Source organism: Antechinus flavipes, chromosome 3 (assembly GCF_016432865.1).
Source record: "Antechinus flavipes isolate AdamAnt ecotype Samford, QLD, Australia chromosome 3, AdamAnt_v2, whole genome shotgun sequence".
NCBI lineage: Eukaryota > Metazoa > Chordata > Mammalia > Dasyuromorphia > Dasyuridae > Antechinus > Antechinus flavipes.
In genome coordinates this window covers 422694075-422711956 of record NC_067400.1, presented here as the reverse complement: position 1 = coordinate 422711956, position 17882 = coordinate 422694075, and the positions used below count along the sequence as shown (strand labels likewise).

Below are 17882 nucleotides of genomic sequence, written 5' to 3'. Positions count from 1 at the left end.
GAATGTTGAAAACTATCTATGAGTGTGCTTTGAAAATAAAAAGCTTTAAAATATATATATAAATTTTCCCCTAAGTATTGCTTTGCCTATATTCCATAAATTTTGATATATTGCCTCTTGTCATTTTTTAATGAAATCAGTTATTTCTATGATTTGTTCTTTGACCCAATCATTCTTTAAGATTAGATTATTTAGTTTCCAATTAATTTTTAATTTATCTTTCCATGGCTCTTTCTTGAAGGTAATTTTTGTTGCATTATGATCTAAAAATGATGCATTTAACATTTCTATCTTCCTGCATTTGATTGTAAGGTCTTTATTCAGTAATACGTGGTCAGTTTTTGTGTAGGTGTCCTGTGTTACTAAGAAAAAGGTATATTCCTTTTTAATCTACATTGAATTTTCTCCAGAGGTTTGTTTTTATCTAACTTTTCTAAAATTCTATTCACTTCCTTAAGTTTTTTCTTATTTGTTTTTTGGTTATATTTCTATAGTTCTGAGAAGGAAAAGTTGAGGTGCCCAACTAGTATAGTTTTCTTGTCTATTTCCTCATGCAAAATTTTATATAACTTTTCCTTTAAGAATTTGGATGCTATACCATTTGATTTACGTATGTTCAATATTAATATTATTTCTTTATCTATGTACTTTTTAATAAGAAGTGATTTCTTTGTTTATCTCTTTTAATTAGATCTATTTTTTCCTTTTGCTTTGTCTGAAATTAAATTATGATTGCTACTCCTGCTTTTTATTTTACTTCATTTGAAGCATAATGAATTCTGCTTCATCCTTTCACTTTTACTCTGTGTGATTCTCTGCTTCAGGCATGTTTTTGTAAACTATGTAATGTAGTATACTGTTTTTAATCCATTCTAGTATCCTCTCCCATTTTATGGATGAGTTCATTCTTTTTTCCCCCACTGAGGCAATTGGGGTTAAGTGTTAAGTGTCTGAGGTCAAATTTGAACTCAGTTCCTCCCAAATTCCGGGCTGGTCCTCTATCCACACTACACCACCTATCTGCCCCTGAATTTTTTTTTTTGTTTCGTTTTTTTTTAGTTTCTTGCAGTACTTTTTCTTTGATCTATGACCTTTGTATTATTCCTTTAGCTATGATATTCCTTTGAGTTTTCATTTTGGCATCTCTTCAGGCAATAACTGGTGAATTCTTTCAATTTCTGTTTGTCCTTGTAGTTCAAATATATCAGGGCAATTTTCTTTGATAATTCTTTGAGAGTTATTATTCAGGACTTTTTTTTATTATGGCTTTTGGATAGTTTAATAATTCTTATATTATCTCCTTGGATCTATTTTCTAGGTCAGTTGCTTTTCCAATGAGAAATTTCATCTTTTCTTAACTTTTTTGATTGTGTTTTATTATATCTTGATATTGCATAGTCATGGGTTTCCATTTATTCAATTCTAGTCCTTGCTTCAGTATGCTTTTGTACTTTCTTTGCCATTTAGTCAATTCTATTTTTTTTTTATTTTTTAGTCAATTTTATTTTTAAGAAATTATTTTCTTCAGTAAATCATATATTTTCCCTATATTATCAACTCTTTTTTCCCCTGAGGCAATTAGGATTAAGTGACTTGGCCAAGGTCACACAGCTAGGAAGTGTTATGTGTCTGAGGCCAGATTTGAACTCAGGTCCTCTTAACTTGCCACCAACTCTTTTTTCATGATTCTCTTCCAATTTTTCTTCTACTTCTCTAATTTGATTTAAAAAAAATCATTTATAAAGTCTTCCAGGAATTATTTTTGAGCCTGAAATGAAATAACATCTTCTTTAAAACTTTATATATAGCCTCTTCTAAGTTGATGCCTTGATACTATTAGTATAGTAATTTTCCGTAGTCAAACTCTTTTTTGTTTTTGCTCATTTTTTTAGCCTTTTTTGTGATTTGTTATTTTATGTCAGAGGTGGGAGTGTGATCTTGCTTTGTTCCAAGCTTTTTGTGCTGGGGCTCTAGGTCTTACTGCTGGGTTTCACTGGGCTTCATGGTTTAAATGCTTGCATTTCTGAAAGGTTGGATTCCTTTCTGGCTTGTACTGAAAGATGGGGCCTCCCCATTGGCCTCCTGATTTAGCTACTGGTCTGATCAGCAATGGTGCCTTGCTTCTGATAACAGAGTTTTGGGGTGACTAGCTCTGGAGGTGAGATCTTGTTGCTGATTTTGCTGCAGGGCTAGGACTCTGCTTCTGGGTTGCTATGGAAAAAGGGTCTCTCTATTGGTAGGCCCAAGGAGTGATGGCTCACTGTTGGCCAACTTCTAAGGAAGGCTTCACTACTTTTCAGCAACAGAGTCAAGCATGGCTGGTGATTTGTGCTGGGAATAAGGTCATTGGGGTGGAACCTTGTTGCACAGCAGAGTGCTCACTTGCCTAGGGGGCTACTGGCTTACAGGAGGATGGAACTTCCCTGGCGGATTGCTCCAGATTTGGAACACTGCTTGTAGCCCTTCTGATATGCTCTTATTGCTCTTGGACCTCACTTTCCTCCTATCCCCAGAGAGACAGACATTTCCTGCATGTGTGATTATTAACTTCATTTTACAAGTGAAGGAGAACAGAAAGTGAGAAAAAGATAAGTGCTTGCTCAGGGTCACACAGCTAATAAATGGCTAAGCTATGATTTGAACTCAGGTCTTCCTTCCTCTAAGTCTAGTACTCCATCCCCTATGTGAGAATAAGGGAAGCTATGTAAAAGTGTTATGCCATACATGTGAAGTTCTTTCTAAACGTTGGGTATTATTACTTAGACATATTCAATAATACCCAGTGTACTCATATCACTTTCTATATGAGAGAATAAGATCAAAAAGTCTGACTCAAGCTTCCCTATCATAATCCTCACCTACAGAGATAGGATTAAAATTCTTAAGTTGTTGGTTCAACAATTAAATTCAATAAGTAGTTCTCAGAAATGCAGACCTAAGAGTCCTCTGATGTCATCTAGTCAAATCTTATCATTTTACTGATGAGGGAATTGAGTCCAGGAAGGGTTAAATGACCACTATGCATTATGCATTTGACAATGGCAACACAAAGAGAGTGCACAGACTTGTTCTCAAAAAGATTACAATCCAACTAAGTGGGAGAGGGAGGAGAATTAACAAGTGTACAAATACCTAAGATAAAAGAGAGAATGAGAAAAATACAAAGGAAAGACCCAGTGAATTGATATAAGAAATCTGTGGAAAGGTCACCTTTCTTGGAAAAAGTCAGAGTAGGTTGTAGTAACTGAGATGGGTCTGGAAAGAAAGGAGAAAGTTCAGTGATGGAGATTTAGGGGTGATAGAGATAGGAGGCAATCCATTCCAAGGAAAAAGTACTGAATTAGTAATGGCATGCAGCTGGAAAATCAAGATGAAGACAGATGATAAAGAGAAAACAGTTTAGCTAGAATTTAGATGACATAAAGGGAGTTAGTTATTTGAAATTAATTGTGACATCTTAAAAGGTTCAAGATACATAACTTCTATTAATCATTTTATTAATAAGGTCACAATGTTTATTAATAAAAGGATGATCATTTGGTCATCTCTCAGTTAAACCAAATACTCTTCATGGCATTGGACTCAGTTTATTTGATCTTCAAACAGTAGATAGTCTTTAAATGGCAATCAACTTTGATTAATGAAAAAATGAACATTACAATAAAAGATTTGGGGAAAGGGACTTGAATCACTCACATTTTGGTCAGAGATGTATCAATTTCCATATCACTTATCTGACAAAAGGTAAAATCTACATTTCCTTAGATCTGTCCTAGGAAACACCAAGTGCGAATCCACCCATTAGTGTAATCTTAGAATTTTTTACAATCTAATTAGATCTTGGCCTGAGTAAATCTCTGCCTAAGATTTCCCACACTGGTTCATTTCTGGATGAGGAAATACAAAAGAGGAAAAATCTTGATCCCAATACACATAATTAGTTATTAATGCAAGAGATAAAATAATTTTTTTCTCAATTTTTATTTATTATTTTGGACTTTGTGAACGGCTTTGTATGCCAGGTTCAGGAGTTTCCAAATAGCCAAATGTGTCTCATTCTTGACTCGGACCCTTAGCTATATCATCTACTAGACTGTGAAAGATATTAAAGCAACAATGTGATGAACTTTAGACAAAGAACAGTGGACATTTCAAATAATACATTTTGCCTCTTTACTTTCAGGGTTGCTTACCATTGCAGTGGACTTATTTTCTCCTTTTTATTCCAGGTCTTTGGGGACTGATCAATAATGCTGGCATTCTTGGGGTTCTGGCTCCAACTGACTGGCTGACAGTGGAGCACTTCAGGGAGCCCTTTGAAGTAAATCTGTTTGGTCTCGTTAATGTAACGTTGAACATGCTGCCTTTGGTCAAGAAAGCCCATGGAAGGATAATCAATGTCTCCAGCATAGGTGGTCGGCTTGCAATTTCTGGAGGTGGCTATACTCCATCCAAGTATGCATTGGAAGGGTTCAACGATAGCTTAAGGTAAAAAAAATACAAAAAGAGTAGAGGAAAAGTAATACAAGTTTTGCTTTCAATACTTTAAATAAGGATATTATAGTGCGGTGACAGTGATAAGGTAAGTCAGCATATGACAAGCAAAAGATGGATGAAACAGGAATTTGTGTAGGGAGCTAGATAATTGAATGGTGAAGTCCACAATTGGCATCACTATAATTTGCAAATTCAGTAGTGCCACCTTGAAACCTTTCAGCAAGATATTGGGAAAGGAAAGGTGACTAGACTTAGAGAAAACAGACTTTGGCACATGTACTAGCTCTCAGTCTCTCTGGGTCTTGGTTTTCTCTTCTACAAAAAAGAAATCAGTTTAGATGACTTCTAAGATCTCTTTCAGCTTTAAATCTTATGATCCTAATTTTCCTTACAACAGATTTATAATCTAACTACAATTGCTTGGTGAGGTTTTTTCCCCTCTTTAGACATTCTCTTTTTGTTTGTATTTCATTATCTATCTACTTTTTTTGAAACTGGATTTTTTTTTTAATTTTGACTTTCAAATTTTGTTCCTTCCTCTAGCTCTTTTGAGCTAGAATTCTTTTGTAGAGTAGAAAAAAGTAGAAATTCCTACTTTTGAGAATTCAAGCAATAGGATATATACCATGTGAAGTTATTCAAAATATATTTCCATATTATTCATGTTTCCAAAAGAAGTGGAAAAATATGTTGCAATCTGTACTCAGAGTTTATCAGTTTTCTGTCTGCAAGTAGACAGTATTTTCTACAAAGCCTTTTAGAACTGTCTTGTATCCTTGTATTGATCAGAGTACCTAAGTGTTTCACAATTGATCACATTAAAATGTTACTGATATAAGATACTCTGTTCCCCTGGTTCTGCTCATGTTACTTTGCATCAATTCTTAGGTTTTTCTGTGAATACTCTTCATCATTTCTGACAGCATAATAATATTCCAACACAATTATATACCACAACTTGTTCAATCATTCCCCAAATGATGGACATCCTCCCAGTTTTCAATTCTTTACCACACAAAAAAGGTGCTATAAGTATTTGTGTCCATATAATTCCTTTCCCTTTTTCTTTGATCTGTCTAGGAAACAGATTGATATTGTTGGGTCAAAGAATATACAGTTTCACATCTCTTTGAGAGTAGTTTCAAATTTTTCTCAAAATGGTTGGACCAGTTCATTTAATGTTCCTATTTTTTCACATTGCTTCCAGCATTTATCATTTTCTTTTTCTGTCATGTTGTTAGCTAGTCTGACAGATGTAAGATGGTACTTTCAAGTTGCTTTAATTTGTTTTTCATCAATTGGGCTTTTTAGACATTCTTTTTAAGTCCTACCACCACATCATAGTACTTAAAAATAATGTAGCCTCTTTTTATATACACATAAATATACACAAATATATAAATGTATATAAGTACATATAGCTTCTGTGTAAGTAGTACTTATGCATATACAGTTTACAAAGCACTTTTGCATGCATTATCTCATTTGATACCAGAAGAAACCTTATGAATGTAAAGTCATTTGAGAATACTCTCCCTACTCATAACTTTCTATCACATTTGAACCTCTTAAAAACTACCTTAGAAGATAAACATGGAAACAGACATTATCATTTTCATATTATGAAAGGACCTGAGGTTTAGAGAAGGTAAATGATTTGCTTACACTCACTTACCTAGTCAGATTCTGCCATGTGATTTTGAGCAATTCACTCCATCTTTTACCTCAGTTTCCTCATCTGTAAAATGAAGGATTGCTCTAGATGATCTCTAAGGTTTTTTCTAGCTATAATCCTTAGTGGTAGATACTCCATTTTCCTTTCAGAATAGCTTTCTAAAGATAATAAATTCACTCCAGTTTCTCCCATGTCTGAATAGAATTTAAAATAGGCTTTTCTGTGGTCCTCTTCTTTAATTCTTGGTCAAAAAAAAGTGCTAGCCAGTTTCTTCTATGCGAACAAAAAATAAATGTGATTGGAGGTGTAAAATGTGTAAAACGTGTAAAATGAAAATGTTCTATAGAGCATCAACAATAAAATAAAGATTGTGGGAGAAAAAGAGAGATTCACCAAAATCTAGGCCAGGAGTTCTTAAACTTTTTTTGTGTCAAGGATAGCTTTGGCAGCCCAGTGAAATGTCTTCTCAGAATAATGGCTTTAAATTCATAAAATAAAATATAGAGGATTACAAAGTGAACCAATTCTATTGAAATGTAGTTATCAAAGAATATATCAAAATATAAAAATATCTTTAAAATTTGCAGAGGCTAAGTTAAGAACTTTTGCATTAGGGAACCATTCTTTCAGAACTATATTTATATTTTGTTTTTATTTCCTTATATTTCTAGAATAACACCAGAGGGTATGAAACAGGAGTACTATAAGACCATTAAGGCAGGATTTCTAAATGAGTTGCAACTCCAATGACTCCACTGAGCATTCTGTGATTGCAGAATTTGCATTCCAGAAATTCATCTCATCATGATTATTCATAACTTTCATAAATCTACTAATCTCTAGCCATATCATAATCACCATTATGATCATCTACAGTATTTATTAAGCACATTTCATTGGTGTTGCTGAAGACAACATATAAGGCAAATTAGAAAGAGTTCGGGCCTTCTGAGAATTTGAATCATATATTATAGGTTTAGAATGAAAAGGGACTTTATAGATCATCTAGTCTAATCTGGTGTCTTTATAATTAAGTACATTGAGGCCTAGAGATTATGAAGTGACTTGTCCATTCATCAACTCAATATCCAAGATGGGATTTGATCCCAAATCCTCTGATTCCAAATTAAGTTTTCTTTCCCACTGTACTATACTTCATTCATTCAATCAATATCCATCTATTGTATATTTCTTCTGTGCAAAGCACTGTCTCTTTTCTAATAAATAGAAAGCCCAAAGTAAAATATCTCCTTCCCTCAATATTACATTAAAGGAAAAAACATCTAGATGTAGTTATAGATATAGACATATGTAAATATGGCTATGGACATGGGTATAGATAGGAATAAGGATAAGTATATAGAAATAGATAAGGATATGAATAGGGATAAGGATACAAATATGCATATGAGCAAGTATAGATAAAGTTATAGACTACATCTCTATATATAATATTTATATTATTTGGGGGTAAAAGGAAGGGCTTTAATATCTGAGAGCATTAGGAAAGTCTTCATGTTTATTGAGTGCTAAGATATGTGCCAGGCACATAGCATAGTGCAAACTGTTTAGCTACTAATTCAAGATCAGAATATGCCCTTGAAACAAATGAAGGCAACAAGACAGAAATGTATTCAACATTGCAATTCAAGATTTCCCATCTTATGCTAAGAATTGCAAGTTGTCATGTTTCCAAAGAAGAAAACACTATGACACCGAAGTCTTATTATAATACCATCCTCTAGACTTACACTGGGGCTAATTTTACCTTCCTTGGACCCCAGGCCAAGGTGAGGTTGCATGTGTATTTAGTCATTGACTATCATCACATAATTATCATTGATCCTCTGTGGGACTGGCTCGTGGGAGTTTCTCTTGGAATACGGGTCTGTCATGAATGTAAATAATGTGGCAAAGCCTGATCTACCTCTTTAGAAGAAGGGTGGAGGTTGGGGATGGGTAATGAAGATGAAATCAACTAAACACAGCAGTGAAAACTGGTGTCTGTGCATGTGCCAAGATCTAAAAGAGATTGAACTATAGGTACTGTCCTTGGTGTTGGGGATAAAAAGACAAAAATAAAGCAGTAACTTACTTCAAGAAGCTTATATTCTTTGAATGGTAGGATGAATATCACTTACCTCATCTGTGAAATGGGAATAATGATAATACCTGACTCATAGAATTGTTATGAGACTACCATAAAATATATTTCTACAAGATAACATTATTCATAGAACATTTTATTGTTATAGATTGCTTAAGTCCCTTATTTTATTTGATTCCTTTAACATAATAGCAAAATGAGAGATAAACTGGACAAATATTTATTACTTCACTTTACAGATTAGGAAACTGAGGCTGAGATAAGTTTAAGTAATACACAGGAAGTAGCAAATCAGAGAAACCCAGGTCTTCCTCTAGTGTTCTTGAGACAGCTAGATAGCACAGTAAATCAAGCTCTGAGAATATATAGTCAAGAAAATGAGTTCTAATCTCACCTATAAAAATTTTATTCACTAGCTGAGCAACCCTAAGAAAGACATTTAACCTACCTCAGCTTCTTCAAGTAGAAAATGAGGATAAAAATAGAACCTATCTCTGAGAGTTATAAGGATAAAACTATATAATATTATATTATAAATACCCAGTACATAAGAAATTATATTAATGAATGACCATTTTTTTCTTTACTTCCTTGTAAATTCTTCTTTGTTTCTCTGCAGTATGCCTTATTTACTTAATTTTTCCCCCTTTTCTCCTCCCACCATTTCCAAGAAAACTACATTTAAGAAAAGATTTGTTTATGTATACATATATAGACATATACAAACACTCACACCCATACCCACCATACAAACACATACATGTCTTTCCTATCTTTGCTGCTTCTTTAATTAAAATCTGCCCATAACTTGTTTTGCTATTACTTAACTTCCCCCCCCACAGTGATTACTCTCTTGTCTTCTTCCCTCACCCTTTGCTTCCCCATCTGCCCATCCCTCCCCACTTATTTCTTTATAGATTTTGGAGGATGCTATACCCTTCATGATATGTAAATGTATGAATATATGAATATGAAACATATGATACATAATATGTAGTGTTGTCTACTGAACCCATTCCCCATATAGGTAGGTTTTCAGAACTATGAGCCCTCCTCCCTTTAATGCTTCTGTGTCTATTCTTCCTCTGCATCTTATTTGTATAACATGATTGCCATTTTAATCTTAACTCTGCCAGTCTTTCTTTTGAACTATCCTATTGTTGATGTGAATCTTAATATATAACATACATATATTAAAAATGTAAATAATTTGTCCATGTTAAGTTCCTTAAAATTAATCTTTCATATTGGCTCTTATAGGTTAAATTTCCTGTTAAGTTTGGGGTTGGTTGATAGAAAGTCCTGAAAATCTACAAGTTCATTAAATGTTCGGTTTTTTTCTTATTCAGAATTATAGATAATTTTGCTGGATATGATATTGGCTACAAATCTAGTTCTTTTGCTTGTCTGTAGATATGATTCCAGGACCTGTGATCTTTTATTATAGTTGCTGATAAGTCTTGTACAATTCTAATTGTAGCTCCAGAGTAATTGAATTTTTTTCTTGTTTCTTGCAAAATTTTCTCTTTGATCTGAGGGTTTTGAAATTGGGAATAATATTCCAGTGTGTTTCCACACAGGATCTCTTTGAAGTGGAGATCAGTGGATTTTTTATATTTCTACTTTTCCCTCATGTTCTAGTACTCCAGGACAAATTTCTTGGATTATTTCCTGCATTGTTGTATTAAGGTTCTTTTTTTGTCACAACTTTTTGGAAGTCCAGTTATCATTATATTTTCTCTTCTTGATCTGTTCTACAGATCTGTAATTTTTCTTAGAAGATGTTTCACATTCTGCTCTATTTTCTCATTCTGTATAATCTGTTTTGTTATTTCTTCATCTCAAGTAACTTTACTGACTTCCCCTTGCCTGATTCTAGTTTTCAAAACATTTTCATCTTTGAGACTCTGTACCTATTTTTCTAATTGACTAACTTTTTGTTCATAAATTTGTATGGTTCTTATTTGCTTATTTTATTTAGTTAGTTTTTCCTCCATGTCCCTCATTTGATTTTTGAATTCTTTTTTGAGTTCTTCTATGAATTCTCTCTAAGCAAGGAACTACTTCACATTACTCTTTGGAGGAGAAACTTTTTTTTTTTTTAACCAAAGTATCCTCCTCTGAAGATAAACCCCATAATACCATAATGTTTCAATGGTGGGGTTCTTTCTTTTTTGCTGATTCATTTTTTTTTCTTTTAGTAAAAGGTATTAGTGTAAGCACCTCTAATGGTAGAGTTGGGCAATGATGCCTCAAACTTCCCTTCAATTCTTCCCTATAACCAGGAACCCGAAACCAAGGGCTCCATCCTCCTGCAAGTGCCCACAGCCAGCAGCATCTCTGTCCTGCTGGTTCTGCACTCACCAAGTGCTGGTTCCTTCTTATCCAGGGCCACATTTCAGCAGCACAGCTGGGATTGGCATTCCCAATCAGCCAAGGATCATTCTGCCTTCCTGGATTCAAACCCCCATTGACAAACAGTGTGGAAGGTTAAAGTATCTGTGGTTCCTACTGAGGTTCCAGCCACACCTAGTTTGTGTGAGAGTTCCCCATAGTTGATATGTCTGTGGAGCTAGTCCACAGGTGTTTGTACTTCAGACAGGTTAATCCCAGCCTGGGATTTTTCTTCAGATTTTCTCAGGTTATGTCAGGAAGGCCCCAGTTCTGCCCCAAATCTTCTTGACTTTTCACAAGTCTATGTGTTCGTCCTGAAGTCGAAATCTATTCTATTTGTGGGAGAAATTGGGAGAGCTTGAAATTTACCAACCTACTCTGTCATCTTCCCAGAATCCTTTCCACTTTTTTAAACTGCAATTTCCCATTCATCAGATAGAATTTATTATTGCCACTGATTTTTTGAAGAATCTTTTCCTGATGTTTTAGTCATATGCTCTGAGCCCTCAGAAAAAAGATATCTTTAAATTTAAATTGTTATTGGCAAAAAATATTCAAAACAATATTTGAACAGAGTCATAACTAGAAAGTCTGGCTTCTGAGACCAGATCCATAGTGTTCACCTCGGGAAAACAGTTACTAAACTTAGGTCAGATCTTAGAAGGAGAGATCTCAGATCTGAAGATCCAAGTTTAGTGATTGCCCTCATACCTGCAATGTTCTTCCATCCCATCTTCACTTCCTAGCTTCCTAGACTTCTTCCACTTTCTGCAAGAAGCATTTCATGGTCCCTCTTATTGCTAGTGCCTCTGATGTGATTTCTGATTTATCTTACCTATATCTTTTTTGTACATTGTTTTTGAGCATCTTTCCCCTCATTAAACTGTGAGCTCTTTGACAAAAGGAATTATTCTTGTTTTTATTGGGAGTGGGTGCCATTCTTTATATCTCCAGTACTTAGAATACTCCCTAACACAACAACAAATACTTAATAAAAGTATGAACTGAATGATTAAACTCAGTTAAATTTTATCAGCATCCTCTTTCCACCTCCAGCAATGAAAGGGTCATTCTTTCTTGAGTTACAATGCTACCCAAAAATGAATACTTTCCAAATAAAACTGTCTAAAAAGTAACAGAACAATTTCCAATGGGCTATTTTCACAGGAGGGACATGAAAGAATTTGGTGTAAAAGTGTCATGCATCGAACCTGGATTGTTTAAAACAGGACTGTCAGATCCAGTAAAAGCCACTGAAAAGAAAATTGAAGTTTGGAACCAACTTTCACCAGACATCAAACAACAATATGGAGATGGATACATTGAAAAAAGTAAGTCCTAAGACCATTGCTTATGTCATTGTTGCTTCATGCAGAAATATTAGGGATTAGCAAAATATCTGGACGTATACAATATCTGGAATTTCCTAAGATAATGAACAAATAAGATTCTGAAGCACAAGCCTGGAAGCCTTATGGCTTTTCCCTCTGTAATTATATATGCTTTCTCCCTCTTTCCTAAGTCAATAATTTACAATGTCTCCCTGTATTGTGCTAGGCTAAGTGGAAATAAGAGGACTGAGTGTTTGTAACATCAAAAAAAAAAAAAAAAGCATAAGACAAAATCTTTACAACAAGGTTATTTATAAGCTAATTGAGGGCCTGAGAGTTCCAGATATGGCTATAAAGGAATAATAAAGGTTTCACAAATGAATTGATCTCATGACTTACAGTCATACACCTCCACATATAGATACAAAATATCCAGGAGATGACTCATGGGGACAAGAAATAAAGTGTTAGGATATGTGTAAAAGATATTCTGTGTCACATAAATACAGAACACGGGGAGTATATTTTAGGAGTCACATTTAAGAAAGCAGTGGTCTAGAGGAGGGCCACCAGGATGTCTTTGGATTCTGAAATACACAAGACTGAAATACACAGTTGAAGGAAATGGGATGTGTGTGTATGTGTGTTAGGGGTGGGTGGAACACAATAGCTCTTTTTAAAGATTCAAAGATATCAGGTAGAAGAGAGAACAGACTTTTCTGCTTGGCGTCAGAAGAAAGAACAAAGAGTGATGAGTGGAAGTTGGGAAGAGACAAATTTAGGTTTGCTTTAAGGAAGCACATCCTAATGATAACAGTTCTGCCAAAGCAAACAGGGCTGTTTCCAAAAGGAGGGGGTTTCCTGGCACTGGGTCTTTAGACAAAGACTAATTATTCAATTGTTGGAGATATAGAAATTTTAGGTTAGGTCCAGGTTATTCTGGATGGCTCTGAAAGTGCTTTCTGATGATGAAAATAATGGCATTTTGTTTCATGCTTTTATTCTTGCCTCTTACCAAAGTGTCCAAGGTTTGGAATAACATCATCAACAACAGTAAACATTTATATAACATTCTGATGTTAATAAGGTGTCATATATGCTTGATCCCATTTAATCTTCACATCAACCCTGTGAGATTAAGTATCATTATTATACTCATTTTCTAAATGAAAAACTGAAGTTCAGAGAGGGACTTGCCCTGAGTCATACACTTAATAAATGATTGAAGTAAGCAGAAATCCAATCAAGCTCTTCCTGCCTCTAAATGTAGCCCTTTATCCATTTTGCCATGTTTCCATATCAGATGTACCACAGGGCATTCAACCCAGCTTTGTACTCTTTGTTTTCATTAGAATATGCTGGGTCAGGACAAAGTGACTGACAAGCAATGCCACAACAGGATGAAAAAAACAATTACCACCGCCTTTCCCAACCTTCCAGACTGGATAGCAGGAGTATATATAGAATATAAATTGCAAAAGAAGTTCTTACTAGTTTTGTATGCTCATCATTTTTAAGAACTTGGAATAAATTTATCTATGGGCTTCCATTCCTCATCTATAAAATAAGATGGTGGTAGTGGTTGTTTTTTTTTTTTTTCACTCGATGACTTCTAAAGTTTATCGAAGCTTCAAATCTATAGGCATTTAAGAACATCTTCCTATCTTCTCCTAATTGGGAGTTTGGCTACATCATCAGAACTGCTGGTTCTTTGTATTTACAGAGATGGTAAAGCCAGCAGCATGTATATTTTGCAATTATAACCTTTTGATACAAGGAAGAAAAAGGTTGGTCATTACCCTTGTAGCAGGTAAAATTAAAATAGACCATGTCACAAACTTCCAACATGATCAATTTATTAGTAAAGTATGAATCTACCAATAAAATATGCTGCTTCTCCAGCAAAGCTAAGACCCCGAATGAGGTAGGCAGCTCTCTTTTATAGTTTTGGATACTACAGAACAAGAACAGGGCTTTGTAAGCAAGGAACAAGTTATGATTGCTTAAAAGAGTTCAATATCATGAATGGAGAAATTAATATGACTGGTTACAGAGCTAAGGCATGAGGAACAATATGATTGGTTGGAAATTGAGAGTGAGGGACTAATAACAATCCCTTCTTCTCTTCTGTGACTAAGAAATAATCATTGTTAGAGCCTAACTGCAAGATAGAGATAGTGAACCAGATTTATTTGGATAGCAAACCAGACATCCTTGAAGGATAGCTTGGTAGTGTAAAGAGACTAGACCACACTTTCTATTTTCCATCTGCATTCTTCAAGGGTAAGATTCCCTTGAGGCATGATTAGAACAGTGCTTAATAGGAGAACTGGATTTGAATTAAGTTCAAAGACAAAGAACTTAGGCAGTTATAGGACAAAAAAGCAATTAACTATAAATGAGATCAATTGAAAAAAAGACACAGAATCAATTGATAATTTCACCCAAAACATATTTACCTTTCTTTTGGAACATTCTATAACATCACCCATTGATTTCTGTAGTAAAATACTAGCTTTCATTGCAGGGGAAGGGAGGAGATAAAATAGAGAGTAAGTCCCTCACTCTTAAAAGTCTTCATCCTCTCTAAATACAAGACCTCAATATTTGAGAATAAGATTCATTTTCTTAAATATTTAATCATTTTATTTGCCTAAAAACTGATGTCAAACTACCCTCCAGACTCCTACACTATTACTGAACCACCGTTTCTTCCTCTTTACCTGTAGCTACTAAGGTACCAACATATTTACAAACACACACCAATTCAGATATGTTCCTGTAAACATAGCCCTCAAAACGAACCAGAACTTGTCTATAACTTTCTTTGAAACAATGATCCTTGCTCTTCCCTCTTAACTAAGAGTAAATGGCTTCTTATCTTACCCTGAGGAATGGATTAAAAAAAATCAAAGAAACTAACACAAATCACATGAAAATCAAAATAACTAGCACAAATAGATACTTACAAATCAGATCTCCCCATCATCTGGATAACAATGAGTGGCACTACACCCACAATCATATATGCAAACATATGTTCTCATGTGGTAGCACAACCACATATATAAATACATCCCATATTCCACTATTGGCAAAAAATAAACTTTTGTCTTTTTTCTTATTGTAGGTCTGGCTAAAAGAAGAAAACATAAGGTTTTTCAGAACATAGACCTGTCACTGGTGGTAAAGTGTATGGACCATGCCTTAACAAGCCTCTTTCCTCAAACTCATTATATTGCTGGTGTAGATGCCAAGACTTTTTGGATTCCTCTGTCACACATGCCAGCAGTTTTGCAAGATTTTCTATTGCAAAAACATAAAGTAAAACTGGCTGATCCAAAAGCGGTGTAATTCAGCCAAGCTGAATTGCTCAATTCCCGTGCAATGAGGTTGATAGATTTAAAAGACCAATCAAGATTTCAGCCTCATTCCAGATCTGATTCAACCTGGATCCATTTGGAAGCCTGTGCTCTTCAACACAAGCGAAGTGTCCTTAACCATCATTGATGAAGTGAGGTGCCTCTCAAGCCTTTATTAGAAAGAGACTAAGAGTGGAAAAGTAAGACATGGCAAGCAGGAGTAAGTGGAAGGGAGGATATAATGCTCTTACCTGGACAGAATTGGTCTATGAATATTATCTTCCTCTGACATGCCACAGTATTTACCTTACTTATACTTAATATTTATATAAGTATTTACCACTTTGAGAATCATCTTTTTGATTAAAGCATTGTCTACAAGAAGTCTTATTAAAATGTACACAATTTAAGTAGTGGGAGAAGTAATTAAATAATAGCAGCCCAGTTCACAAGAATAAATTCGCCACATTAGCTCTTTTTTCATCTGGTGAGAATAGACACTTAACTAACAGGGAAACAGGATAGGTAGATTTTGATACTGGGAGGATAGGAATAGAACTGAGCATGGGATACTTCCTACAGAAGGCAGGTCAAAATTGAGTTCTGAGGATGTAGAATAGCCCTGAGTAAAAATGGGCAGGAGAAAGTAGAAAGGTCTACCCTTTCTCTCCAAAATACTCCTTTCCACTGACCTTGTGATAGTCCACAGGGAAAGAAGAAAGGGAGAGGAGCAAGACAAAACTGACAGCATATGAGGTCGCAAAATGAAAGTCAGGAGACATCAAAAATAAATTTCAACCATCTCACAGACAACTGAATAGGAGAGGAGAAAAAGGAAGGTAATATCAAGGTCCTATTCTTTCCAGACTACTGAAAATATGTCCATCCCAGTCAGATTAGAGAGTATAATAATCTTAGTTTCCTTCTAAAAAAGGAAACAAAAAACACCTGGAGAATTTTATTCTGCCAATGGACAGAATGGAAAACTTCAGTTTCTGTGGCATATATCACCTTCAAAGAAGATACATAGCTATTCCAGGGTATTCCTGATCCTTTCTTCTGGTGTCCCTTAATGAACTGGCAAGATTACTAAGAGAATCATAAAACCTGTATGTTTCAGAAGAATTTGGACCCTGGTTATCCTGACTTTAAGGCAAGTTTTCTCTCTAATGAAAGTCCCTTGCCTAAGGTATAAAATAAATTTTAATCTGGAGTTCTATGTTAGGTGTCAACATGAACCTAAACTCACACCAAATTCAATCGACTCTCATCCACTGCTCCATCCATCCAATCTGCTTAAATTGCTTGCCAGAGGTATCAGGAACCACCTTATACTTCATGAGAAGAATGTTGATAGTTTTAACTCTCTCTGAATTTATTTACTGTGAATTTATAATCTCAGAAGGTGTTTGAGAATCAGGAAACTGGGCTGATCTCTGGACTTGAATAGAGTATCTAACAATACAATAATGAGGCAAGCACGTCATATCATATGGTAGCAAAAGAACTCTGGGAGAGGACTAAGAACTACTACATAGAATTCCCAATCCCTATATTTTTGTCTGCCTGCATTTTTGATTTGCTTCACAGACTAATTGTACACTATTTCAAAGTCGAATTCTTTTTGTACAGCAAAATAACTGTATGGATATGTATACATATATTGTATTTAACTTATACTTTAACATATTTAATATGTATTGGTCAACCTGCCATCTGGAGGAAGAGGTGGGGAGAAGGAGGGAAAAAGTTGAAAAAAAAAGTTTTGCAATTGTCAATGCTGAAAAATTACCCATGCATATATCTTGTAAACAAAAAGCTATGATTAAAAAAAAAACTCAGGAAGCAAGAAAATGAGACTAGACCATATTATTTGTGTTTTTATCTTTTCCATACCCTGTGTTTAGTTGTTCAATGGACTCCCTCACTCACCTCAAATAAAATAAAAACAAAAGTTTCCACAATACTGATATCATTTTCCTTGTTGGTTATAATGCAGACCATGATAAATTAATCATTTTTCCCAAAAATATAATGCAAATTCAATTCAGAAGATATTTATGAATTGCCTAGTATGTATACAAGTCATTATGGTATCCATTAGAGCTATAAAAGCAAAATAAGACAATTCTAGCCCTCAAGGATTTTAAGAGCAAAAAAAAAAAGAAAGATAAGACAGATTCTTCAAAAAAAAAAATGACACAATACGGCAGAATATGACAAGTTGGTGATATCTAAAACATCATCTAGAACGAAGTGATGCTACAGGGATAGAAAAGTCCCACTCTTTTAAATAAATTAATATATACATACACATATGCATATGTTTCAGAACACATTATTAAAAGGATGGTTTATGAATAGTTAGAAAAGAAAGGAAAGATCACTAAAAAACAGTGACTTCAATAACAACTCATTCTATAAGAACTTCATTCCTTTTTTTTTCTTAATAGGGTAACGAAATTGGTAGACCAGGGAAGTTTTGCAGAGAAGATAGGTATTATTCCCATTTTACA

General features: G+C 34.6%; 1 protein-coding gene across 1 annotated transcript in view; it reads left to right on the top strand.

Annotated features, from left to right (window-relative positions):
* DHRS9 (dehydrogenase/reductase 9) overlaps positions 1–17330 on the top strand; it is a 34046-nt gene extending 16716 nt beyond the window's left edge. The window contains exons 3-5 of the mRNA XM_051986218.1: positions 4230–4488; positions 11841–12004; positions 15135–17330. Coding sequence (XP_051842178.1) covers positions 4230–4488; positions 11841–12004; positions 15135–15358 — 647 coding nt within the window. The 3' untranslated portion in view covers positions 15359–17330. The remainder of the gene's footprint in view (positions 1–4229; positions 4489–11840; positions 12005–15134) is intronic.
* The last annotated feature ends 552 nt before the right edge of the window (positions 17331–17882 follow it).